Source organism: Adiantum capillus-veneris, chromosome 6 (assembly GCF_014529385.1).
Source record: "Adiantum capillus-veneris isolate H3 chromosome 6, ASM1452938v2, whole genome shotgun sequence".
NCBI classification, from domain to species: domain Eukaryota; kingdom Viridiplantae; phylum Streptophyta; class Polypodiopsida; order Polypodiales; family Pteridaceae; genus Adiantum; species Adiantum capillus-veneris.
Window position 1 is genome coordinate 151,688,414 of NC_140936.1, and position 26,415 is coordinate 151,714,828.

The following is a 26,415-nucleotide window of genomic DNA, read 5'->3' on the forward strand; positions in this document are numbered from 1 at the left end:
CTCCCTTCTTCTCTAAGACTTCTTGGGCAAACAAACCGAGGCATAGAAGTCTCACACAATGCATGTGCACACAAAAACACTTGAGTGATAAAAGTGAGTAAACTCCAGCCCTCCCGACGAAAATTGACATGGCAAAGACTCAGATGAAAGTCCAGTGTCTCGCTAGCAAGCAAACCTTCAGAATATTCTGGATGCGGCATATACCCGCTCATCCAAGTTCCTGCAGACTCAGTGACTTGCAGACCAAAAATGAAAATTCTCGACTCTTTTCTCTATACCTTTTCCAAGTGTAAGACAGTGAAAAGTCATAATGGTCCACAAAAGAGGATGAGAAAGTGTCCTCGCTACTCAATTTTCCTCTTTGTAGAAAGAGGAAAAAAATGTCCACTTCTCTCACATTGGCACACAGACATGAGACAAGGGAAAAAGAAGAAAATAGGTCTGCCATCATTAACTTAACAATGTGGCACTCATCGACAAGCTTTATCCAACAGTTCACAGCTGCTCTCGAGAATTCAATACTTTACTGAGGCCTTCTGTAAGCCCAAAACAAGGCAGATAGATAACATGACAAGGGGAAGGAGTTAAAAACCAGCACCTGTTCAAGATTAGCATCTGCCACGGATAGGCATACACAGAAGAACCTTGGCCTTACACACAGGTGTCAAACACTAAAGATGATTGCTGACAGCAGCTACAAAACAACATCACAGTAAACATGGTAAAGAACAATGCATCAAAAAGAGGGCTTCTACCCATCAGGTCAAATTACATTCATATCTCCAGAGGATGTAGTACTCACAGAGCACTTGAGAGTTTCATCGTCATTTGAAAAAGCGAATCAAATCGCGCCCCATTGATGTCAGTAAATCCAGAAATACAATCAAAACTCACAAACAGGGCACTTTCCAGCTCAACATACAAGTCTGCCATTGATGATAAAGAAGGCAATGGGCAGTGACAGACCCGAACCATCAAGAAGGATAATTGCACAAAATACTAGATATAATTGACTCCCAATAATGTGACTGACGAAAACTTGCATTTGCTCAAGAAACCATTATTCCTTCTAGCTCAAACAAAAACTTGGCCAGGAGCCTGCATAAAATCGGGAAAAAGACCCCAGCCCTTGACCACTGCACATATCTCCTATATGAGATCTGCAACATTAGATGGTAGCTCCTCTACCACAACATTGTAAAACCTTTGAATGTCTTGCAGCATCCTTTCATCGTCTTTGGTAACAAAGTTGATTGCCACTCCCTTTCTACCAAAGCGGCCACCCCGCCCAATTCTGTGGAGATAGTTCTCAGGTTGGGTAGGCAAATCATAATTGATAACAAGGGAAACCTGCTGCACGTCAATCCCACGAGCAAGAAGATCTGTGGTTATGAGCACTCGAGAAGATCCAGATCGGAACTCCCTCATAATAATATCTCTGGTATTTTGGTCCATGTCTCCATGAGTCGCCGAAACTGTATGATCTCTTGCTCTCATTTTGTCCGTAAGCCAATCAACCTTACGGCGAGTGTTGACAAAAATGACACTTTGAGTGATTGCAAGAGTCTCATATAGATCACAGAGAGTATCAAGCTTCCAATCCTCCTTGTTGACATCCACATAAAACTGCTTGATACCTTCTAATGTCAACTCGTCTCGCTTGACCAAGATTCTTACCGGCTTGTTCATGAACTTCCTTGTAATTTCAAGAGCCTCTGGAGGCATGGTAGCCGAGAACACTCCTACTTGTAGATTTTGTGGTAACAATTGAAATATGTCATAAATCTGCATAAAGATCGCATATTCATCAGCTTAAGAACAGATGGATTTTTTGCTAAAACAATATGCAGTACATTGAGCAGGTTATTAGCTCAACAACATTTATCAGCTTAAGAACAGAGAATTTTTGCTAAACAATAAGAAGTCCATATGCAGTACATTGAGCAGGGTATTAGCTCAACAAAAACCTCAAGAGAAATTGACAAGTTCTTTACCTGATCTTTAAAACCACGGGACAACATCTCGTCAGCCTCATCAAGAACAAACATCTTGATGTATTCTGGTCGCATTGAACCACGACGTAACATATCATAAACTCGACCAGGAGTGCCAACCACAACATGGACTCCACTCTGAAGAATTCGAATATCTTCTCTTACACTTGTACCACCAACACAAGCATGTACCTTCACTTGCAAATAATCACCAAGCGCACGCATCACCTTCTCTATCTGCTGAGCCAATTCTCGGGTAGGTGCCAAGACAAGTGCCTGGCAATCAAACAGGTTATAATCTAGCTGCTGAAGTATTCCAGAGCAAAAGGTGGCAGTCTTGCCAGTGCCCGATTGTGCCTGCTGAATAACATCTAAACCCTTAGCGAAGGGGACAATTCCCCTTTGCTGAATCGCAGAAGGTTTTTCAAAACCTAGAGAACAAAACTTGTAAGCCAATGATTTTTCCTACCAACAAGGCAATGAGCAGATAAGAAACACCTTACCATATGCATAAATGCCTCTCAAAAGGTTCTCGTGGAGACCCATCTCATCAAAGGTCTCACAAACCTCGTTCCAAGTAGAGCTTATCTCGTCACCCTCACCTGTGAGACTGCACATGACACCATAAACCATAACTTGCACGCTCTAAAATACTCTGAGGCAGAGAATCCAAGTATATACTAAGACTCAATACACACCATGTACTCGAGCATAAAACAGCAACTTTGGTTTTAAAAAATGAAGACAATCTTTCTGACAAAACCCCTAACTTCAAGTCACTACTACAAAAGTAAAACAACAGTGGCCCCTGCCTCAAATTTCAAAATAGGTCGGCAAAGCGACAACAAAAACTGATAAGGTGAAGAAGCCCCCATTGATCTGAGCACGTCCTGTCAGCCCATTGATGCAAAAAACAACCTTGAACGACCTCTACTCAACTAGACAAGCATTGGCTCACAATCCCTTCTGTACAGACTAACATTGAAACTAAGAAAGGAAAATTAAATGATTGAAATACCAAGACATTCAGCAGACGAATTTAATTTGATTAAAAACCTTGTTGGGCGCTACAACCTTCCAAAAAGAAAGGTACTGGGAGGTTCCGGGGGGGTCGTTTGACAAGTTATAGCTAGCGGATCAACAGATCGCATTTCTCAATACTCATTCTATATTGCTACTACTACATGCCGATACAGAAAACGGAAACTCTCTCTCTCTCTCTCTCTCTCTCTCTCTCTCTCTCTCTCTCTCAAACACAGAAAAATGAGGCAAAAACAAAATGTCCTCTTCCTCTCTGTTGAGTAGTTTCGGAAGCACTCACACTTGTTCCATTTTGGCGTCATAAGCGCGCGCATCGTAGCCTTCGGAGCCGGCCATGGTTGGACGAACGCGAGCTTCAGCACAGGAGGCAAAAGAGAGTGGCGAGGAGCAGATCCCTACTCAAAAAGGGCACAAAGCTTTTCACACTAGCCGTCCTGCCCTCCTCTGCAGTCATAAAGCTTCAATATCATAGGTCGGAAATTTAAAATGATAGTTTTTGGGTCCTCCAAGGCCAAGTGCCAAGAAGAATGACTACTTTTTGGCTTCGGTGAGCCTCTCACTTGTTCTAGGGTTGATATTTAGTGTAGTAGTTCTAATATGCCAAGCACTTGGCAACTACGTTATCTATACTAGCTCACCCGACTTGCGTACCGACGGATCTCGCTCGCTCTTACCAACGTTATGTGTGTTTGTGTGTGTGTATGTGTGTGTGTGTGTATCTTTATACATTTCTCCATGACACGCACACACACATGATCGACACTATCACCAATAACCTACGAATACTTGTTTACCCATATTCAAATGCCAGTTTGTCCCACTTTGTCTTTGGAGAAAGAGCCCAGAGCTTCCTTGCCTTGCCTCCTTTCAACATATCCTGCAATCAATGAATTCCAAGAGACATGATTTGGGATAGGTAACTCCTTAGACACTTTTGTGCTTTTTGAAGGATACCACATTTGGCATACACATCGACCAAGGCATTGCCAAGCGCGACATTTTCTTCCAATAGCCCCTGAATAACAATCTTATCTTGAATTCTTCTGCCCATATCAGCATCTTGAGTGGTGACACGTGCCTTCAAGATGCAAGCATAAGTGATTGTGATTGGAGAGATGCCCTTTTCAGCATCTTGAGTGACCCCTAACTTTCTTCTAGGCCTTGAGTGTGGGATTATCTCAATTGAATCTTTAGTAGCATGCCTAGAGTTTGAAAATGAGCTTGAAAGCATTAGCATGGACATCACCAAGTTGGAGGTTATCATTCGCAGCTGCCATTGGTTTTTGCGAGCTCTTTCCTTACCTAGGCTCCTTTTTTTGTCCAAAGCCTTTGGTTCACAGTTCACACCACATGGCAAGGCTCCTTCTTCCACTATAACATTAAACACTTCGTTCTTTTAGTACTCACACAGCCTCTCTATCATGCAAATGTGGTAGTCTGATTGATCTCCTTTCCTCTTGAATGTGAGGTCTTTCTTGAAATTAAAATTCACCGGATAGAGTATGAGATTTCTCAAGATAAGCATGACCCCTAACTTCCGTCTAGGCCCTAAGTGTGGAATATCTCAATTGACTCTTGAGTAGCATTCCTTGGGTTTGACTATGAGTTTGGATATCTGAGTTCCCTCTCGAATAACAAGTTGAGTTCAAGACTTAAAGGATAGATGTGCAAGGTCTCTTGGGACTGTTTCTATGATGCTAACGTCATCTCCTCGTGAGCTTGAAACTCTCTTCATGAAGTAAAAATTATCAAATCCAATACAACTTTTAGTTTTGTTGGATTGTTTTAGGTTTTTAAGTTCAAAATTGCAAGTGGCATGATGTATAGAACACCCAGATGTGGTAGGTTATTGTGAAGAATAGGAGGTTGATTATTGCAATGCCCTCTTAAGTATCATGCCTTCATTTCAAGACTCATTAGGGTGCTTCATGATTAATGGAATTAGTCCTGGCATCATGGCACTTACACTCTTGGGGTCTTTTGAAACTATTCGTATGACATTAACAACCATACCTTCTCGTGCCCGAATGAGTGTGTATGTGTGGTGTGTATCTTCTCTCTCTCTCTCTCTCTCTCTCTCTCTCTCTCTCTCTCTCTCTCTCTCTCTCTATGACTGTGTACTATGTGTTCATGTATGTGTATAAGTGCCTTTCAAATTCATTTCATTTTCATGTGTGTGTGTGTGTGTATTCTCTCTCTCTCTCTCTCTCTCTCTCTCTCTCTCTCTCTCTCTCTCTCTCTTTCTCTTTGTGACCATGTATGGACACAATCTTTTGGTCTCATAGGCCATTACGCCCCTTTGAGAAAGTTAATATATCATTTCAATTCACTTTCGTAAATCTCTCTCTCTCTCTCTCTCTCTCTCTCTCTCTCTCTCTCTCTCTCTCTCTCTCTCTAATCTCATAGGCCATTTAGCCCTTTTGAGGAAGTTAACATACCATGTCAATATACCCCCCTCTCTCTTTCTCCCCTATTTTTCATCTTATCTCACAGAATATTTTATTATTTTACTCTACCTCTCGTCTTGACATTACTCTCTCTCTCTCTCTCTCCCTTTCCCTTTGATCTCGTTCCAATTTATTAATGGTGACATTTCTTTTTTTTCTTCATTCTTTCTTTTTAAGAAACAAAATGTGTGTGTGTGTGTATCTTTATGAATCTTTTTGAATTAAGTTAAATGATTGAATAAATTAAATAATTAAAGACATAAATTAAACATTTGAAATGAATAAAAAGTATAACCAAGTATTTTAAAAAGTTACATGGTCGAGCTGCTTCACGCACAGTGACTATTGCCATTGCACTCACCTTGGCTTGTGCACTCACTGCCTACAATAAGAGAGAATGTTAAGTGGAAGCTGGTAAGATAACATTTCATTGAATTGAATACGTTACATGAAGTACATGAATTGAAGATATAACCAAAATTTTAAAAAAGTTACCTTGCTTCACTCACACCTCGATCACTGTCAGAAGCACTCGTCGCGACTTGCGTGTGACTGCACCCACTAAAAGATGTTAATATAACATTTCATTTCATTCTCTCTCTCTCTCTCTCTCTCTCTCTCTCTCTCTCTCTCTCTCTCTCTCACACACACACACACACACACACACACACACACACACGCACACACACACACAACTGTGTGTGTGTGTGTGTGTGTGTGTGTGAGAGAGAGAGAGAGAGAGAGAGAGAGAGAGAGAGTTGTGTTGCTCTAATGACGATGGGGAATGATAGAGAGAGGAAGAGCTATGTTTCTCTAGTGTGAAAAAAACAGGCTCACCCCACATCGGTCTCTCATGGACCCTTTGTCCTTTCTCAATCTTACCGCAGCAAACCGCCTCAACCTGTGGCAGCTTTGCTGCTGCAATCTCCTCCTCAAAGCTGCACAAGTCTTTGTTCATTGGCAAAGCACTTGGAGTAGTTATGTAGCTGCAATGAACATGGAAGAAGATGGACTCCAACATATTACCCAGATAATGGGGAGAGAGAGAGAGAGAGAGAGAGAGAGAGAGAGAGAGAGAACACCTGCTCCCCTTGTTGAGGTGCTCATGTGCGCTACACACTCTGGCCACCCCAACAGGCTTACATACTTAGGCCACTGATCTGCTACTCGTGGTGCTGTCATGTACCTCCACTCACTCCATTGCGCACCTTATCAGCTTGCGCTCGATCATATTATGGGTTGCAGGTGTAGTAGGTGATGTAGTAGCTTAAGGGAGCAACCATGTTGTAGCCATACGGTAGCTTGAGGGCGATTAGGGTGCATCTTGGGTCGACCAAGGTACAACTGCATTTGCCGTAGGTTGGAGAGAGAAGGTCGGCTCAAAGGCGAAGAGATAGGAAGAGCTTGCCGAATAGCATTTACAGACAACACTCCATATTTGAAGTTTTCAATCTGTGGAGATAGAGTAGGTCGGCTCAGAGGTCGCATTTGTAGAATAGAGGTCACATAATTAGTAAACAACACTCCAAATATATGAGGTACGCGTGCAGACAATGCAAGTGTAGCAGAGAAGGAAGAGGATATGACTCATGAGCCCTTGCCTGCAAGTGCGTGCAGTCTGCTCCACACACACACACACACACACACACACAATACCAAAGGAGCAAGCACTTGTTCTGAAGCTTCGACGTCGATGTACGTCTCTGCGTTCGTCTCTCTCTCTCTCTCTCTCTCTCTCTCTCTCTCTCTCTCTATATATATATATATATATATATATATACACACACACACACACCACGCATGTAAATGAGCTTGAAAGCCTGGCGAGGAGCTGCCACCAAACTGGAACATAATCATTTGAAGCTGTCATTAATTTGTAGTGCGTGTGCTCTTTCTTCAGGCAAGCTGCCAGCTCTTTTTTTCTGTCTCTAGCCTTCGGCTCGCAGCTGTAGATATGTGGCAAGGCTCTGCCAAGCGCCATATTATGTTAGTTTAGATCTATACTATAATAAAAGGGGGAGGGATTCCGACCCCCCTCCTGCCACATGGCACAAGCTACTTAGTCCAGCCAGTGTGCCCTGCGGCTTGGCGGTCGAACAGACCGAGAGTTTGTGACTATGTGCTGAGGAGAAGCGAGGTGAGAGAGCTTGAGTGCCGCCTCAATCATTAGGCGTGCACAAAAACGAGGGTAGGCCAGCGTAGTAAGGGATGGGGACAAAGAGGAGTTATTGGTGCAAGCACTTTATTTTGCACACGATCGAGAGTTTGTGACTATGTGCTGAGGAGAAGCAAGGTGAGAGAGCTTGTGTGCCTCCGCAATCATTGGGCGTGCACAAAAACCAGGGTAGGGTAGTGTAGTAAGGGATGGGGAGAGAGAGGAGTTATTGGTGCAAGCACTTTCTTTCACACACAAGCGAGACCGAGAGAGAGAGAGAGAGAGAACTTTTGCAAGCTGAGAGAGGAAGAGAGAGATAAACAAAACCTGTGTGAGCTCTTCTGCTACCGCCACATGTTCCCTCAGAATCCCTCCTCTCTCATGCTATCGTCCCATGTTGATGTTGTCTGCACGTGTGTATGTGTGTGAGAGCATGTGATCCCTGAGTCTACACTGCCTTTTTTTGTGGGTGGGTCACAGTCCGCCACGGTGCCATGTAAGCCTCACCAAGAGGCTCATGGAGGCGAAGGAACCAGTAGGTTGGAGGCAGGGGGAGAGAGAGAGAGAGAGAGAGAGAGAGAGAGAGAGATGAGTGTGGAGGCGTTAAATCCTATGAGACCTAACCATTTGTCAGATTGCAACCCAACAGTATTATATCATGGAGCCTCAGTGCTTCTTCGTTCTTCCCTTCCGTCTCCATCATCGCACTCTTTCGCAATGGAATGGCGGCCTCAATCACGTCATTCTGAGCCTTACCGACAAGTGGGCAAAAATAGAGATGCTGCTCACGCGCTCGGCAACGTGTCGGTGATAGCATCGTTCTTGCAACAGAAGGATAGCTCAACAATGTATCAAGATTTCCTCTGCTCGAAAGGATTCATTTGCGGCACTTGTAGAAGCTGAAATCATGGCAGAGAAAGTACTTTCTCGCATTCAAAAGGACGAGGTATGTTGACCACAAGGAGGGGAACTTCCGCAACGACCCAGACTCCGCTGGATGCACAATGGCGAGGACATCATAGTTGCAGTCACTTGCAAGCCAAAGATAAAATCTAAAGGACGCCCCCTGTAGCGGGTAAGGGTTGCCATGAGGACGAGCAAACTTTTGCTCACTATGATTTCCATGACCTCATTCTGGCTAGCACCGACGAGGCGGTCACCAGCATTGTATCCCATGATAGAGAAATTGCGGCCTAGCACAGAGCATTGGGATGAGCTTGGCAAGGCGTACACGAAGACCAACAACGACGAGCCGTGACAATACGCAAGTGTTGTATATAGCCGACCTCTTGCAAATCTTCCTTTGCCTTACTCTACCGCGAGAAATTTCCTACATACAAGTGTAGCCTACAGGTATCCTGCATAGAGAGAGAGAGAGAGAGAGAGAGAGAGAGAGAGAGAGAGAGTCCTAGGAGAGGAGGAGTGCAGTAGTAGCACGTGGTTGAGGAATAGAGCAGCGTGCATGCAATTGCTAGCCTGCAGGCGAGTTTACAGCTGTAAAAAATGGTGCTCTCCCTCTTTGAGAACCGTAGGGGCCAGTGATCCCTTCAATTCCTTCCTCTTCGACTTAATTAATTAGCCTTTACCTCTATTCATTTGTGTGCTTTCTAGGGCACTCTTCTTTTGGTCGTGACATTAAGGCAGTCCTCAAACCGAGTTTACAGCCCACATCTGTAGCCTGCAGGCCGAGTTGACAGCCCACATGCATAACTTGGCGCTCGCATTTCTACATGATAGAAGCTACGAGGAGAGAGATGCACTAGAGTAAACCCCCCAATAAGCAGACACCCCCAGATTAAGGACATTTGTTAAGGATTGGGAGGGAGTGCACAAAGGATTGAGTGGCAAGACGGTTAGCTTGATGTTCAAAACTCGCCGTTTGTTGTCTTGTTTTAAACCAACGGGTATGTCCGCCTATGAGGTGTTGTTTTTTTACACGTCGAGTCAAAAAATGATGTCGCATTTCCTTTATCGACTATTGGATGAAAAAACGGCGACATGTCATGGCATGGGCTCCCATTTCCGCCCTCAAAACCCCTCCAATTTTGCGGCACATGACGACAGTGACCTGATTCTTTTTCATTGTCCTTAAGTTGGGGGTTTTACTCTAAAAGACTTTATGTGGGGAGAGGATTGTTCTCTTGGAGGTCACTCTAGCAACATTATTACGTGTGCAAAAGGGGGGCCAACTCTATGGATGCCTCTAAGGGTGCAAGTAGATTGCAGCAACTTGCTGAGAGAAGTCACTAATGAGACTGAGGAACTAAGAAAAGTGCACCTTCCATGAAGACCGTAGTAAATGCGACACAATGAGAGAGAGAGAGAGAGAGAGAGAGAGAGAGAGAGAGAGGGAGAGAGAGAGGTCCCAAGCACTTGGGGTTTTTTGGGCAAGATAGCTGCTCAAAGTGCTTGATAATTGTTTTTGGGCAAGAGTGCTACTTAGAGCAGTTGATTAGGAGCACAAGGGAGCTATTGTGGACTACTAGGATGGAGACGGAGCTACTGCAAAGCCTATGATGAAGATAGGGATAGGGAACCTAATCAAGGAATTAGAGCTAAGTGAAGATCGATAGAATGTTGGAGAGAGACTCAAGGAAAGTTTGAGGTAGAATGGATAACAAAGATTTAACACATAGCCAACACATAGCCAATTTAGTTTTTTTCTTCTGCTTGGATTTGTGGCACCTGTAGAAGCTGAAACCATGGCAAAGAAAGTACTTTCTCGCATTCAAAGAGGGACAAGGTATGTTGACCATAAGGAGGGAAACTTCCGCAGCGACCCAACCTTCCGCTGGATGCACAATGGCGAGGACATCATAGTTGCAGTCACTTGCAATCCACCGATAAAATCCAAAGGGTGCAGCCTGAAGCCGGTAAGGGATGCGATGAGGACGAGCAAACTTTTGCTCACTATGATTTCCATGACCTCATTCTAGCTAGCACCAGTGAGGCGATCACCAGCATTGTATCCCATGATAGAAAAATTGAGACCAAGCACAAAGGTGCTGGGATGAGCTTGGCAAGGCGTGCACGAAGACCAACAACAGCGAGCCGTGACAATACACAAGTGTATATATATAGCTGACCTCTTTGACCTACTTACTCTACGAGGGGGGGGGGGGGGGGGGGGGGGGGGGGGGGGGGGGGGGGAGAGAGAGAGAGAGAGAGAGAGAGATTTTATTATCGTCCTCGGAGGTCAAATATGACCTATGGGAGCAAAGTTACATGTGGTGTAGTATGTGTATGGCTGATGAGTGACTCTCGATGCTCCAAAATTGTGGTGATGAGAGTCGTAATGGAGAGCCCACACTTTGACTGAGAGAGGAAAGTGTGCAGGTTTAAGTTATGGCTGAAAATGTGAGAGAAGCAAGTTCGGATGTGACCAAAAGCTGAGCACTCTAGTAGTGTGTGGTACTCAGACTCTCGAACTTGCAGTGAGCATAATGTGCCCAGTTGATTTGACTCTTCTCCATTTCCCCAACGCCCTATCTCTCATCTGAGGAAATGGGAGCTAAGCCGAATGGTTGCGATAGTGCGTATCGTCGACAAGGGGATAGGCTCAAGCATGTAACTATGAGTATGGTTTCCTCTTTCAGTGAAGAACATGGTTTTGTAGTTGGGGGCAATATGGGTGGTGTAATGTATGAAGCGTGACCCACCGGATTTCTCCCAAGCCGTAATACATTGGCATTGTAGAAAAGCTTCATTCACTTGGGAGTCAATTGAAGCATCATGTACCAAGTGTAATGCATCCCATCTCCCAAACCACTTCTTTATGTCTTGCATCCATCCCATGCTCAAGATCTTGCTTTTATGCGTCTTTTGAACTTTTTTGCTTGCTTCCCATGCAATTGTAGGAAGTTGATGTGAGGGGTTTTGACGCATCTTTATCATGTACTCCACAACCCTTTCCATGCCCATAACCTCAATTGGAAGACATCCCGACTCAAGAAGTAGGAGCATATATGGTGTTTGTGTCTTCAGTTGGAGAAAGTTTGTGAGAAAACGCTTTTGGACATTCTCAAACTCTTTCCAAGTAGACTTTGAGATGCTACCGCCCCACACTTCAACTCCATAAAGAAGAACCGGTGTCATCAATGCATCAAAAAGATACCTCTTGAAAACCCAACACTTGATGTTTCCCGAATTACACATGTTCTCAAATGCATAATATGCTCTCTTTCCTGCTTCCAAATGACGCATAGCACATTCATGCCACTTGTGATTGGACGAAACCTCAAGGCCAAGGTACTTAAAGCTCTCAACAACTCCAAGTGTCTCATTGTTGTACACAAAGCATGACTTCTCCTTATGGTTGGTTTTCACAAGCATAACCTTTGTCTTGGATTCGTTCACAATTAGCCCACTATGCAAGCAAAATTTCTCAAGGACAACCATAAGCTTTTGTGCATCTTCTAAAGAATGTGCTAGAAGCACTACATCATCCACATACAACAAAAGCATGATTACCGCATTGCAAATAGTGACCTCTTCAATGCCTTCTTCTTGCATAAAGTCAAGTATCATTTGTTCCAATTGATCGATGCATAGACCAAAGAGAGTTGGTGACAACGGACATCCTTGTTTAACCCCAATAGTGCTTACAAATTTTTTTGAAAGTTCTCTTCCCATGCACAATTGACAAATCACCCTCTCATAGATTCGAGAAACCGCAAGTATAAACTCACTTGGCACTTGGAGTTCTTCCATCCTTCTCCACAAATTGTTACGTGGAATCATATCAAAGGCTTTCTTAAAGTCCACAAAACAACAATACAATCGCTTTCCTTTCAACCGACTTTCCTCCATTAGAACACGAAGAGTGACAAGATGATCAATGGTGTTATGGCATCGACGAAAACCCGCTTGTCTCTTTGCACGCTTGTCATTATCTTCAACCCAATCACTCAACTTCATCTCCATTATGCACCCAAACAACTTTCCCATAAGAGATCCAATCATTATAGTCCGGCAGTTGTTTACATTCTTTACATCCGCTCCTTTATGCAAAGGCTTAACCCAATTAGTACTCCCATCATAAGGCATACCATGCTGAAGTGCAAGGTTGAACATATCACACATCCACTCATGGGTAAAATCTCGTGTCCATTTGATCATATCCGGCTTGATACCTTGAAGATCTCCCGCTTTGCGGGTGGCCAAATTTTCAAGCCCAATGCATACATCCTCAATAGTAAAAAAAGAAGGCATACATGGGAGTGAACCATAAAATGGCATTGTTTCAGCATTTTCTTGCTCATATAATTGTCTACAATGTGTGTACATATCCACAAGACTCAAGTTACCAAAATTCTCAACCCGCTTGTCCCTCAAGTTTCTCCAAAATCTTCTACATGCATGTGCCTTTTCTTGGACTTGAAAAATTTGTTGCTTTACTTTCCATCTTCTTCTCTTCTTTTGAATCAATGCCTTGTATGTATGCAAATGACTTTGATAGTTGTATTTGCCCATAGTTGCATTAAGCTTTATCAAGGACTTTCGAGCATCTTGACATTCTTTATCAAACCACCTTTTGCGTGATCTATCTTTGTTGATACCATGGAGATGCTTTATAGCAAAGCATTCTTCGGCACAAGAACAAATAACTTTCTTGAAAGCTTCCCATTTAGTTTCCAATGGTACATCATATTGAAGCTTTTTCATCCATAAATTTTGCTTAACCATTTCAATGTACATTGGTGCCCATTTGAAATCCATACATAGTGATAATTTTTCTTTCCTTTGGCTGAGATTATCATGCTTAGTTGCTTCTCCACATGAAAGGTCAATAAATAAAGTGCGATGGTCGGATTCCGGGGTCCATTGGCCAAACATAAAACTCTTTATGCGATACATGATGGCTTCGGAGAGTAGCATATAGTCAATCACACTATCTCCATTATGTCTCCTACATGTAAATCCATTGGTTCCACTCCACAAAGATACACCATTGGCAATGAGCATACCCGTGCTATTACACATGTGTAAAAGTAACTTTCCATAGTGATCCGGCTCTTTCTCATCCATTGAAGAACGATCATAGAAGTGAACTTCCTCCAAGTCCCTTGAAATGTATGGCATATCAAATTGTTGAGTATCATGTTGCAATGTTTTTGTGCGAGCATTCATATCCCCAAATACAATAACATCACCTTCACCTTTGAAATAAGCAATGTCCTCTTCTAAATCAAAAAATGGATGATCTCTATCCATGCAAGTATAAAAGAGAGAATCATGATGAGGAATGTAGCAACCGGCTACAAAAATGGGTGCTCTTTTTGGTGTCATAATTTTCAGCCATACATAACGTTTGTACTTGTCATCTTTCATAATTGATACAAAATCTTCCAATCCTTTCTTAACCATACATGCTACCCCTCCTTGTCCTCTTCGTTGCTTAAGATTCTTTGACCACATCAATGAATGTACATTGTAATTCTCCAAGCTGTTAATCCTTTGTGTATCATGCTCCCAAGTTTCAACAAGAAGTACAACATCGGCTTTGCTTGTTAGTTCATCAATACCAACCCCCGCATTCCATGGGTATCCATTACAATTCCAAAAGCATATTTTCAATTGTAACTCGGTCTCATAGGTCACGCATCCCTATTTGCTCGAGGGACTTGCCTCCTCCTTGGGCACATTTTCTTCATGAGAGATCTCCTTGTTTTTCTTATTCTTTTCCTCATATGCCTTGCGACGCATATTTTGTTGCTTAATAGTACGATCTTCATGGTGCATACAATTGGCCATTCTCCCGAGCGAGGAGCTCCTTGCTTCCCCACTCTATGTGCTCCATAGACCAACTCCGGACATGCCAAAGTGGGGTTTGAAGAAATCTTCAATAACAATGGCAAGAGAAGGAGGTGTCTCTAGCTTCTCTTCGGGAATTCCATGAATAACAATGTTCTTGGAACGTGACTCCCGTTCCTTCAACTCCCCCACATCCACATTCTTAACATTCTTTGTTTGAGCCATATCTTGTATGAGTGAGGAATTAGCAACCACATTGCTACCATATACATCAGCCCAAGACTTGTTTGTGCATACATTTTTCATGTCACATACATCCCGGCTCATGGTGTCAAATTTATCCTCTTTCAATACATGGTCATGCTCTACTTTGCTCATCCGCTCCTTCAAAGCATTCAAGTCACAAGAGAGCGTTTACATTCCTTGATTTCCTCTTCAAGTTGCATTAAACTTGTTGTTTGCATCTCAAGTGTCCTCTTGAAATTCTCATTCTCAACCACAAGTACCCTTAGTGTGCCATTCTCCATTGCAAGTCTTCCCCTTGTTTGTTTATGGTCTCTTGCAATGATACCAAGTATGCCATGATCATGGTTTCCGATGTCGTTGGTTGGGTGGTTGTGTTGCTATCTCCACACTTAGGAGATCTTGGATCATTTTCCACGATGGTTGTGGACTTTGTTGAAGAAGAAGAACCCTTGCGAGTGCCGGAAGACATTGTATGTAAAATAAGAGATGAGAGTCAATTTTTTGAACATGTTCACTTCAGAAATGCTGTTACAGAAATGCCTTCTATAACTTTGAAAATTTATATCTTTACATCAATGCATAGAGGGCTTCATGCTCTTCGATTGAGGCTATAGATCACCCAAATCGGAGTTCGGATGAAGAAGTTATGATCAAAAGAGTAAAATGATGTCTACTAGGTCAAAAAACGATTGCGTTTTTTGTTGGAGAGAGAGAGAGAGAGAGAGAGAGAGAGAGTCACCCACACCGGCATCTCGTTATGAGAGAGAGAGAGAGAGAGAGAGAGGAGAGAGAGAGAGAGAGACCCACACCGGCCTCTTGTTATTAGAACTACCCATAACGAGATGACGGTGTGGGTGACTCTCTCTCTCTCTCTCTCTCTCTCTCTCTGGATTACTGTCCACATGGGAGGGCCCAAGAGGGAGATGATACTTGATTTCATGAGAAGGAAAGGGCAACTTGGGGGAGGTGAACATGTGGCTAGCCAAGGGGATCGGCTAAAGAGCTAGAGAGAGAGAGAGAGAGAGAGAGAGAGAGAGAGAGAGAGAGAGAGAGAGAGAGAGAGAGTCTTAGGAGAGGAGGAGTGCAGTAGTAGCATGTGGTTGAGGAATGGAGCATCGTGCATGCAATTGCCAGTCCGTAGTCGAGTTTACAGCTATAAAAAATGGCCCTCTCCCTCTTTGACAACCGTGGGGACCAGCATTCCCTTCAATTCCTTCCTCTTCGACTCCTACTTAATTAGCCTTGACCTCTATTCATTTGTGTGCTTTCCACGGCAATCTTCTTTTGGTCGTGACATTAAGACAGTCCTCAAACTGAGTTTACAACCCACATGTGTAGCCTGCAGCCAAGTTGACAACCCACATGCATAACTTGGCGCTCGCATTTCTACATGATAGGAGTTGCGAGGAGAGAGATGCACTAGAGTAAAACCCCCAATAGGTAGACACACCTAGATCAAGGACATTTGTTAAGGATTGGGAGGGAGTGCACAAAGGATTGAGTGACAGGACGGTTAGCCCGATGTTCAAAACTCGCTATTTGTTGTCCTATTTTAAACCAACGGGTATGTCTGTCTATGAGGTGTTGTTTTTTTACACGGCGAGTCAAACCAACAGGTATGTCTGCCTATGAGGTGTTGTTTTTTTACACGGCGAATCAAAAAATGATGTCGCATTTCCTTTATCGGCTGTCAGATAAAAAACTGCCGACATTGTCATGTACCCCAAGGCATGGGCTCCCATTTCCGCCCTCAAAACACCTCCAATGTTGCAACACATGATGACATGAGCTGATTCTTTTTCATTGTCTTTAAGTTGGCGGTTTTACTCTAAAAGACTTTATGTGGAGAGACGATTGTTCTCTTGGAGGTCAGTCTAGCAACATTATTACGTGTGCAGAAGGGGGGCCAACTCTGTGGATGCCTCTAAGGGTGCAAGTAGATTGCAACAACTTGCTGAGAGAAGTCGCTAATGAGACTGAGGAACTCGAAGACCAATAGCGGCGATGATGAAGAAAAGTGCACCTTTTCCATGAAATCATAGTAAATGCGACACAATGTGTGTGTGTGTGTGTGTGTGTGTGTGTGTGTGTGTGAGAGAGAGAGAGAGAGAGAGAGAGAGAGAGAGAGAGAGAGAGAGAGAGAGAGAGAGAGAGAGAGAGAGAGAGAGAGAGAGAGAGAGAGAGAGAGAGAGAGAGAGAGAGAGGTCCCAAGCAGTTGTGGGTTTTTTTGGGCAAGATAGCTGCTCAAAGTGCCTGAGATTGGTGTTTGGCCAAGACTGCTACTTAGAGCGGTTGATTTGGGGCACAAGGGAGTTGTTGCAGACTACTGGGATGGAGATGGAGCTACCGCAAGCCTACGATGAAGATAGAGATAGGGAACCTAATCAAGGAATTAGAGCTAAGTGAAGATCGATAGAATGTTGGAGAGAGACTCAAGGAAAGTTTGAGGTAGAATGGATAACAAAGATTTAACACATAGTCAATTTAGGTTATTTTCTTCTGCTTGGATTTGTGTCATTTCTTACATGCTTCACATCTATCTTGAGGAAAAATCATACCATAAGGCATATGTGTATGAATGTAAGCTCCAATTTTCTACTCTCCACTCTACCGCCATCTACTACTTAGCCATCGTCTTTGCAAAAACTGAGTGAGAGAGAGAGAGAGAGAGAGGGAGAGAGAGAGAGAGAGAGAGAGAGAGAGAGAGAGAGAGAGAGAGAGAGAGAGAGAGAGAGAGAGAGAGAGAGAGAGAGAGAGAGGGGATCCAACTTCATTAGTTGTGTCTTAGGGTATGGTCACATAGCACCGCCGAAGGTGACGCCGTTGTACTAGTCTTATCAATAAGGTCAATAACTATGTCTCCACTTGACAAAGTAGGGGACTCTGTCTTTGAAAACTGCAATTTTGAGTGGCATCTTGCAAGATACTATTTGTTTCAAAATGCATGCAAAACTGACAGTTTACGTCTTTCTTTTGCATGCAAGTGACAATCCATGTCTAAGCAAAGGGAAGGCTTTTCTCTACATGCTTTCATTGCGAAGGCCTGTGGTGTATGAGTTCAGTGAAGACCTCTAGCTTATGTGTTAGTGTCCAAGGCAAGGCATGTGGCCTACGTGTTGGAGTCAAAGGCAAGGCCTGTAGCCTACGAGGCTTGTGGCCTTTGTGTTGGAGAAAGGTGGATACATAGCGTTGTTGATGTTGTTGCTTTATGTATGCAGCACTTTACATAGCTACACCTTTTTTGAGCGTGTGTCATTGGTTGCAATAAGGTAGTCGACAACAACATTAGCAAGACACATGAATCTCTCTCTCTCTCTCTCTCTCTCTCTCTCTCTCTCTCTCTCTCTCTCTCTCTCTCTCTCTCTCTCTCTCTCTCTCTCTCTCTCTCTCTCTCTCTCTCTCTCTCTCTCTCAGTGCACCTAGGCTTGCATTAGACTTCATCAGGTATCTAGAAACGCAGAGCCATCAACATCTCTCTCAATGGGCTCGCAAAAGAGGCAGCGAATGGTCTACAAATGTGAGGGGCAAAAGAGAGTAGGGACAAACTCTATTCTCTCTCTCTCTCTCTCTCTCTATATATATATATATATATATATTATATATATATATATAGAGAGAGAGAGAGAATAGAGTTTGTCCCTACTCTCTTTTGCCCCTCACATTTGTAGACATATATATATATATATATATATATATATCCTCGTCGGATAGATCTTTAAGGTCTCTTGTGATAGTTTTCTATGAAGTTAAAACTCTCTTCTCCTCCTCCTCCTCTCTCTCTCTCTCTCTCTCTCTCACACACACACACACACACACACACACACACACACACACACACAACTGCGGTGAGATGAGACAAGGTATGAAAGACGAAGAGACCATGGCAAAGAGGATGAATTGGAAGGGTCTGTAGCGGGAGGGATGGTGATCAAAGGACCCACAAACAACATACATTGGATATAAATTAGGGGGGAAGGGAATCTAGCAAGTAATGAATAATTTTAGTATGGAACAAATAAGGGACACTATTTTTGGATTAAATTACTTGAGGCTTAGTTTATTAAAAAGGATAATTGTGTTCTGCATGCTCACCTCTTAGTTTGCACAAGTTTATCTCTAGGTGGGGTTCAAACAATGGCACGAGCATACCAAAGCTCGATCCTCCCTCCATCTTTCCCTATGCAAGTAAGGTGATGGTGGTAGTAGACGAGGGAATTCACAACAAATTTGCTCTGAGGTTTAACTCTTTAAAAAAATATTGAGATCCTTGCTTGTCTCGTAACCAAGGATCACTTGCTTTGGAGACGATTCTTGATGAACAAAGAGAGAGAGAGAGAGAGAGAGAGAGAGAGAGAGAGAGAGAGAGAGAGAGAGAGAGAGAGAGAGAGATCTTTAACTATATTAATCTTATGTAAGAGAGGTAGAGGGAGGGTGGCGTGAGAGACAACCTAGCAAAAGGGAGAGAAATAGAGAGAGGCAAGGGAGGCAATAAACAAAGAAAGAAAGAAAGCTATAATAACGCCCTGTTGAGGCCGAACTTTGTCCATAGGACATGTCATAATAACTAATATCTAAGTTTCTCATGCTAAACTGAGCATTTAACATGGGGAAATGCCAGGGGAGAAAAAGCTAGAATATTGGTTAAGCTGGCAGACCGGCCACAGTAGGGATCCAAAGGAGGGAAAATAGGGATCCAAAGGGGGGGCCATCTCCAAAATACCAATGTGCAACAATGGGCTCCAAAGACCTTAGGGTTCAGCCCATTAGGACTTCCAAAATGCTAAGGTTCCAAAATTCAAAGGTTATGTCCAATGGTCCAACCCTAGGGAAAATTGGATGCTTTGTAGTGTGCCAAAAAGTCTTTGCAAGCTCCTACATAGGAGGGGGCGAGCCCTTTTAGTAGGGGATGAGAGAGAAACGCGCACGCGCACACACACACACACACACACACACACACTCATGCAAGCCCCTTTACACAAAGGGCATAATGGATACATGTCAGCTCCCTAGCCCAATTGCCCACAAGGTGCACTCAAATCCTATTGGATGGCCATAGAGGTGGACCAATGAGAATTAGGCTAGAGTAAATCTAGTTTAATTCATTTAAAAACATTTGATAAAAGAACCAATAAGAATTAAGCTCTCTAGAAGACTATTGGACAGTCTCCCAAGGGGTCCAATGAGCATTCAACAGCCCAATGGCTTGCCTAATTTCTATTGGCCAGAAGACAAAGGGGTCCAATGAGAGTTAGTTTGCATTATTTAATTACCTAAAGCTCTAAAAAAAGGGGAAAGGGGGATACATGTCAAAAGTCTATCACTTATGCTTCTCAATTTTCATTGGCTAAGCTTTGCAGGGTCCAATGGGGTGCCAGCATGAGTATTTTGCAAGAGGGGTCGACCGAGAGAGAGGGGGCTGATTTTGGCAAGGCATTAACACACACACACACACACACTCACACGATCTCATGTGTGAAGCAAGAAGACTCTCTCTCTCCTTCTCAAGCTTTAATAGAAAGCTATCATCTACTCCAAGCTTGTGAGAAGGGAGGCCTACACCAACAACTCTTGGCTTTGTGATGCAAATCCAACCAAGAGCCAAGCTTCAATGCATGCTCACCTCCTCTACCATGCTAATTATTAAGCTATGCTAAGATTTTATGAGTGATTATGTGAGGAGATATACTTCTTTCTCCTAAGACTACTCCTTCTTCCTCTCAATCTACTCTCATATCCCGCTAGCTCTCACCATCTTCGAAGGTGTGTGAGGTCTTGGGTCTGAGACCGTGAGGGAATTGATGTTGTGTTTTATAAGTGTGTGCATGGTGCTTGAAACTTCCATCTTCATTGCACCATCAAGTTATTGAAGGAACACAAAGTATTGTATTGTGAAATGTCTCCCTTGATGGGGGAAACCTATAATACAAAGCCTTTTGGAGGGGGGACCGGCTCCATGTAAATCCGGTCCTCAACTGTTGTCAATAGCTTAATTTCTCTCTCTTTTGAAGTATTGTTCATACCTATCTAACTAGGTGTTATGCTTTTTGTTGCTCTCTCCATCCAAGCACTCTTGCTATGCTCATTAGGAATCTATCTAGTGAAATGCTCACTATGTTTATGCTATTTTCCACTACATACAAGTTACTAGGTCATTAAATGTTACATTAGTATTAGAGCACAAGGTTTCTCTTTTCTTGCTCAAGAAGGGAGGTCCTCAAGCTAGCTATAAATGGTTGGTATTATTAATTGCAATCGAGTATATAGAATAGGGATTTTTCAGCCTTGCAGTGCGCCTGCCTTCGTGCAGATAACGGGGAATCACCATCAAGAGCTATGGTCTTAATAGTGGAGTCCTACGAGGCTTGCCTATGGCTTAACCACTATTGAGCTATTAGAAGCTTGACAGGAGCCGGTACTATTTTGGTTTTGAAAGACCCTCTCTTCTATTCCTTGCAATTAATGATATTCGAGCCACAGGTACAATAGCTTGAGTGCTTTTCTAAAGGGGTAAAGAGGAGCAACAACTAGGGCTTGAAGTGCCAAAGTACACCTAAAAATTGTTAGAATGGCTGACAATAGTAAAGAGAGTGAAATTAATGTTGATAGCTTTGATTTTTCTAATGAGCAGGCTACTAATGATGCCCCTATGCTTGTTAACTGCCTTGTTTCTAGGCTTCAACAAGCCATGGGCAATCCATCCCTCCAAAGTGAAGTGCAACGGTAGCTTCATGCTCATGAGATTCTCCAAGCTCCCCACCATGAAGAGAGAGTACCTAGGAAGCCTCCTTGTGAGACTTCTAAAAGAGGCCTCTCTCCGATTCGGGAAGAAGAAGAGGACCCATACGAAGGGCTCAAAAATTTACTACTTGACGACGCATCTCCTTCCCAAAGGAGAACTCAAGAGCCCCCACCAAAAGAACGAGAAAGAAGTGAGACTCCTGCCACCTTGGCGGAGATGGCTCCACGAGGATGGCGGGCAAAACACTCTCCATCACCTCCTAAACAGAGAAGACCATCGCACACTTCTCCACACCATAATTCAAAGAGGGATGATAAAAAACAAGAGAAGAAAAAGGCAAGAAAGAGGTCACCCTCTTCTCCATCTTCTTCATCCTCTTCCTCTTATGAAGAAAGTGATGGTGCAGACAAGGAGGACCAAGGCAAGAAAAAGGTGAGAAAGAGGTCACCCTTTTCTCCATCTTCCTCAAATTCTTTATCTTTTGAAGAAAGCGATGGTGCAACTTTTGAACCATCAAAAAGAAGAGGCCATAGGAAATCCTATGCCGCGTGGAAGAGACCGTCCAAGCTCAAGAAGTTCAAAGAGGGAGGAAAGAGCATTTCTTTCCTTACCTACAATGACACCTTTGGTGCTACGGACAAAGTCTTGGCTTTCATCGAACAATTCAATGCGGCATTTGGAGATGAGGGCTTCACGGAGTCCTCTAAGCTGCACCATGTAGCTATGCACTTTCAAAAGTCCGCCAGGCAATGGTGGTCTAGCCTACGGGCAAACGGTGAAGCCCCACAAACATGGAAAGCTCTAAGAGCTTCCATCATGAAGCAGTTTTTGGCCACCAATGCCAAAGACAAAGTACTCACCGAATGGCGAAGCTTGAATCTCTCTCCCTAAATCCATTCACAAATATGTAGACAAGTTTTGGGACTTACATCTCAAAGCCACTATCTTCAAAAAGATGGATTTTGGAGAGCAAAACCAACAATTTTGTGCGGGCTTAACTGAAGATATGGTGGAGTATGTCAACTCCCAAAGGCCACCCACCATATCTGCGGTCATACACCATACTATGGTGGCTTCACGAATCAATTTCCAAACAGGGGCTAAGAGAAATCTTAAGCCCACAGAAAACAAGGGTTCCAATGAGCCTAAGGGGAAGGACAATGTCCAAAAGTGTCCTAAGGGCAATTCCAATAACAACAAAGTTAAGGAGAAGGGAGTTTACAAAGGCAAAAACAAACTCTCTCCTGAAGAGCTTGAGCGTTATCGCAAGGATAATTGTTGTTTCAAATGCATCGAGCAAGGGCATGCATACCGTGCTTGCCCCCAAAAGAACACCCGCCATGAGCCTTCTAGAGCTACCTTGGTTGAAATCCAAGAAGAGGAAGTTCATCACAAAGGGTCTCCTCTATGCCATGCTTGGGGAAAGGTAAGAGAACATGATGCTTTTATTCTCTTTGACCCTGGTTCTACTCACAATTTCATATCCACAGAGTTGGCCACCAAGCTAGGCATCCAAGCCTATGAGATGGGAGATGTCCTACCCACTGATGGTGCTTTCAAGGGGCAAGAATCTTCAGTCACTCCCTTAATTGGGAAATTGAGGCTCCATGTCCAAAGCTATGTGGACAAAGAGGACTTCTTTATCTCTCCTCTCAAGCACAAGGATGTAATCCTAGGGGCAACATGGTTTGATTGCATGCCTGCCAATATTAAATTCCTTGAAAGGAAAATCTACTTTAGGTTCAGGGAAAAAGATATGTACATAGACGCTAAGGAGATGGGTAACACCATACCCATTGTATATACGCAAGCTTTCAATAAGTCAATAAAGAGCTCTATTTCCATGTACATGATTTTTGTTAAAGATTTTGAAAATATAAACAATAAAAAGAAATCAGAGTTATCCAATTTTTCAAGATGTTTTTATTGACGACATCCCTTGTGAACTACCTCCTAAATGAGGCAATGATGACTATGCAATTGAATTCTTCCAGGAAGTTCACCGCCTAATAAACCTCCTAATAGAGTTTCTCAAGCTCAATAAGAGAAGATTATGCGGCAAGTGCATGATGTAGTTGAGAAGGGCATGGTTAGGCCTAGCTCATCTCCATTTTGTTCAATGTGCTATTAGTGCAAAAGAAAGATTGTACATATCGTATGTGTGTCGACTATAGAGCACTAAATAGGATCACTATCAAAAATAGGTTTCCCGTTCCACGGGTAGAAGACCTATTTGATAAGCTACAAGGGTCGACCTACTTTAGTAGAATTGACCTAAAAAGTGGCTACCATCAAATAAGGATAGTTGATCAAGATATTGTAAAGATCGCATTTCGCACTACGTTTGGTCTTTATGAATACATTGTCATGCCTTTTGGCTTGACCAATGCACCAGCCACATTCAATCGCTTGATGGTGGAGAAGCTATTCAAGCCTCACCGAACCTTTTTCACTAGTTGATGACATAATCATCTACTCTAATTCATTAGACGAACACAAGCAACACCTCCAGGTAATATTTCAAGTCTTAAGAGAGAATAAACTTTATGTTAATTGAAAGAAAAGTGAGTTTTTCTTACAAGAGATTCAATATTTAGGTCACAGTATCTCTCAAGATGGCATCCAAATGGATCTGTCAAAGTTGGAGGTAATAAAAGGATGACCTAATCCAAGGAATCTTCATGAACTAAGAAGCTTTATAGGTATGTGTGCATACTATAGACGCTTCATAAAAAAGTTCTCACAAATTGCAGAACCATTACATGACCTAACAAAGAAAAACGTTAGGTATACATGGTCTACCAAGGAGAAAAATACTTTCGAAATGCTTATCTCGCAACCTGTGCTTACACTGCCGGATCTCTCAAAGCCATTTGAGGTCCAATGTGACGCTTGTGGTGATTGCCTTGGATCTATTTTGCTCCAAGAAGGGCACGCCATAGCCTATGAAAGTCAAAGGCTCGACCCTATTGAGCAAGCTTTAGGCATATATGAAAAGGAACTCCTCGTAGTTCCACATTATGTGGGGCATAGAGGGATTCAATCTACCTAGAAGGGATTGAAACATATTTCTATTGGCCTACCATGAAAGCAAACACACTAGAGTATGTTTCGAAATGTGTGGTATGTCAAAAGACGAAGTTTGATAGAGGGAAGCAACCTGGATTGCTTCAACCTTTGCCAATCCCTAATTCACCATGGGAGAGAATATCCATGGATTTTATCTTTGGATTGCCTAAGTCTATCTATGGGAATACGGGAATATGGACGATAGTAGACAAATTTAGCAAACAAGCTCATTTTATACCTGTCAAAAAGACTATCAAAGCCCATCAAATGGCAACCCTCTTCATATCACAAATCTTCAAGTACCATGGGTTGCCAATGTCCATAGTGTTGGATAGAGATCCTAGAATGACCAATAATTTTTGGAAGGGTCTCTTTGAGAATTTAGGGACAAGGCTAAACTTCTCTTCGGCCTATCACCCCCAAACGGATGGCCAAAGTGAAACAGCTAACCTAACAATTCTTGATCTACTAAAAGCCTATGTAATGGAAGTAGATCAAAGGTCCCAATGGGAGAAGTACTTACCCTTAGTGGAGTATGCCTACAATAACATTGTACATGATTCCACGGGAAAAGCACCTTTCAAGGTAATTGAGGGAAGATCCAAAAGTCCCCTGCTACTTAAAGTACACGGGATAAAGAGCACTCTCCATGAGCATGAGCTCAAAATTATGCAAATAATATTTTTTCATGTGTCCTCCTTGATGTCTGTCTTAGTTGACTGGAATTCTTGAATCATTGCTTGACCTCTTCTATAGACTGCCCATTTGCCTCGTTTCTGGCTTGATACACGTTGATAAGTTCTTGTTTGTCTATTCTTCACTTGTGTAGGTGTAAGCTCATTTTCCATCCATATCTTTGTCCATTGCAATGACCTTGCTTGCTTCCTAACTTTGATCTTCTCATGTAATTTGTCATAGTGTTGAAGTACATGTTTACCTTTAATGATGATGATGGGATCTCCTATATCAATGAAAGGCCTTTGGCATTTATGAAAGAGAGCTTTTGGTAATCTCACATGCCTTGGATACATGGAAGCACTACCTTCTTGTGACACTTTTGGTTACATAAATGGTTGATCAAAATCTCAAGTACTTTATGAGGCAAATGAAGCTCATTTTGAAAAAAAGGGTGGGCTAATTTTCTTTCTTAGTTTAATTCTCACAAAGCTTACGTGTGAGGCAAATGCAATCAAGTAGTAGTTGCACATTCTAATGCTGAATATGTGACTTACCACTTTGAGCTCATGTCTACATTAGCTGAATATGCTACCATTTCATATTTTAAAGATGTCATGTCAGTCATAGCAAATGGGAAGACACAAGAACACAAGATAGTTATCTTCTTAATGGCTCATGCCTATGTGTTATTCACTCCTTAAGGGACAAGGTTATATCTGAATCACATGCTGCACTTTATGTTGGACATCGTGCAATTCAAGCTACATTGAATGCAATTGAAACATTCTTTTACTCGCCCACAATGAGACCTAAAAGAAAATTTCCTTTAGGCATATTATGCTTTGTTTTGATCACTTTGTTGTTATTATGTCACTGCAATTCACCATGGCACACACAATGTCAATTGAAGAGAACAAGTGAAATATCAAATACAATGGTATTGCATTCATCCTCAATCCAACTTGAAAAGATAGGAGTACATAAACAATTTAGAGAGAAAGAGAGAGAGAGAGAGAGTATTCAATTTACCTCTGCAACCCTTGTCACTCAAATAACTCCGAGTCATACATGGTTGGTTGTCCACTCATTATTAACCTCCCTAACCATTCTATTACTCTTATCTCTATACAAGAGAATAAGGAGCACACAATGAAGTCTAGCTATAGAGTGCATGCACGATAATAACAGTAATTGGTATGAGAGCTGTGGTTGTTGCTTTGGGCATGGAGACTAATCAACAATGTTTCAAAGATTTGTAGGAATGGAATGGGATCTTGAGGGGTCAATTCAGAG

At 42.7% G+C, this 26,415-nt stretch overlaps 1 protein-coding gene across 1 annotated transcript; it reads right to left on the minus strand.

Annotated features, from left to right (window-relative positions):
• Window positions 1–734: 734 nt before the first annotated feature.
• On the minus strand, window positions 735–3,473 carry LOC147456491 (eukaryotic initiation factor 4A-9). The gene is made up of 4 exons (XM_086514942.1): window positions 3,316–3,473; window positions 2,498–2,604; window positions 1,995–2,425; window positions 735–1,785 (listed from the first exon to the last, which is right to left on the minus strand). The coding sequence occupies exons 1-4, from the start codon at window positions 3,369–3,371 to the stop codon at window positions 1,150–1,152; spliced, it is 1,230 nt and encodes a 409-aa protein (XP_086371068.1). The 5' UTR covers window positions 3,372–3,473; the 3' UTR covers window positions 735–1,149.
• Window positions 3,474–26,415: the final 22,942 nt, after the last annotated feature.

Coding starts and splice junctions, on each gene's coding strand:
- LOC147456491 (XM_086514942.1), bottom strand. CDS start 3,371: ATGGCCGGCTCCGAAGGCTACGATGCGCGCGCTTATGACGCCAAAATG. Junction 2,605..3,315: donor GACGCCAAAATGGAACAAGT/GTGAGTGCTTCC, acceptor TGTCATGTGCAG/TCTCACAGGTGAGGGTGACG. Junction 1,786..1,994: donor CCCGTGGTTTTAAAGATCAG/GTAAAGAACTTG, acceptor ATCTTTATGCAG/ATTTATGACATATTTCAATT.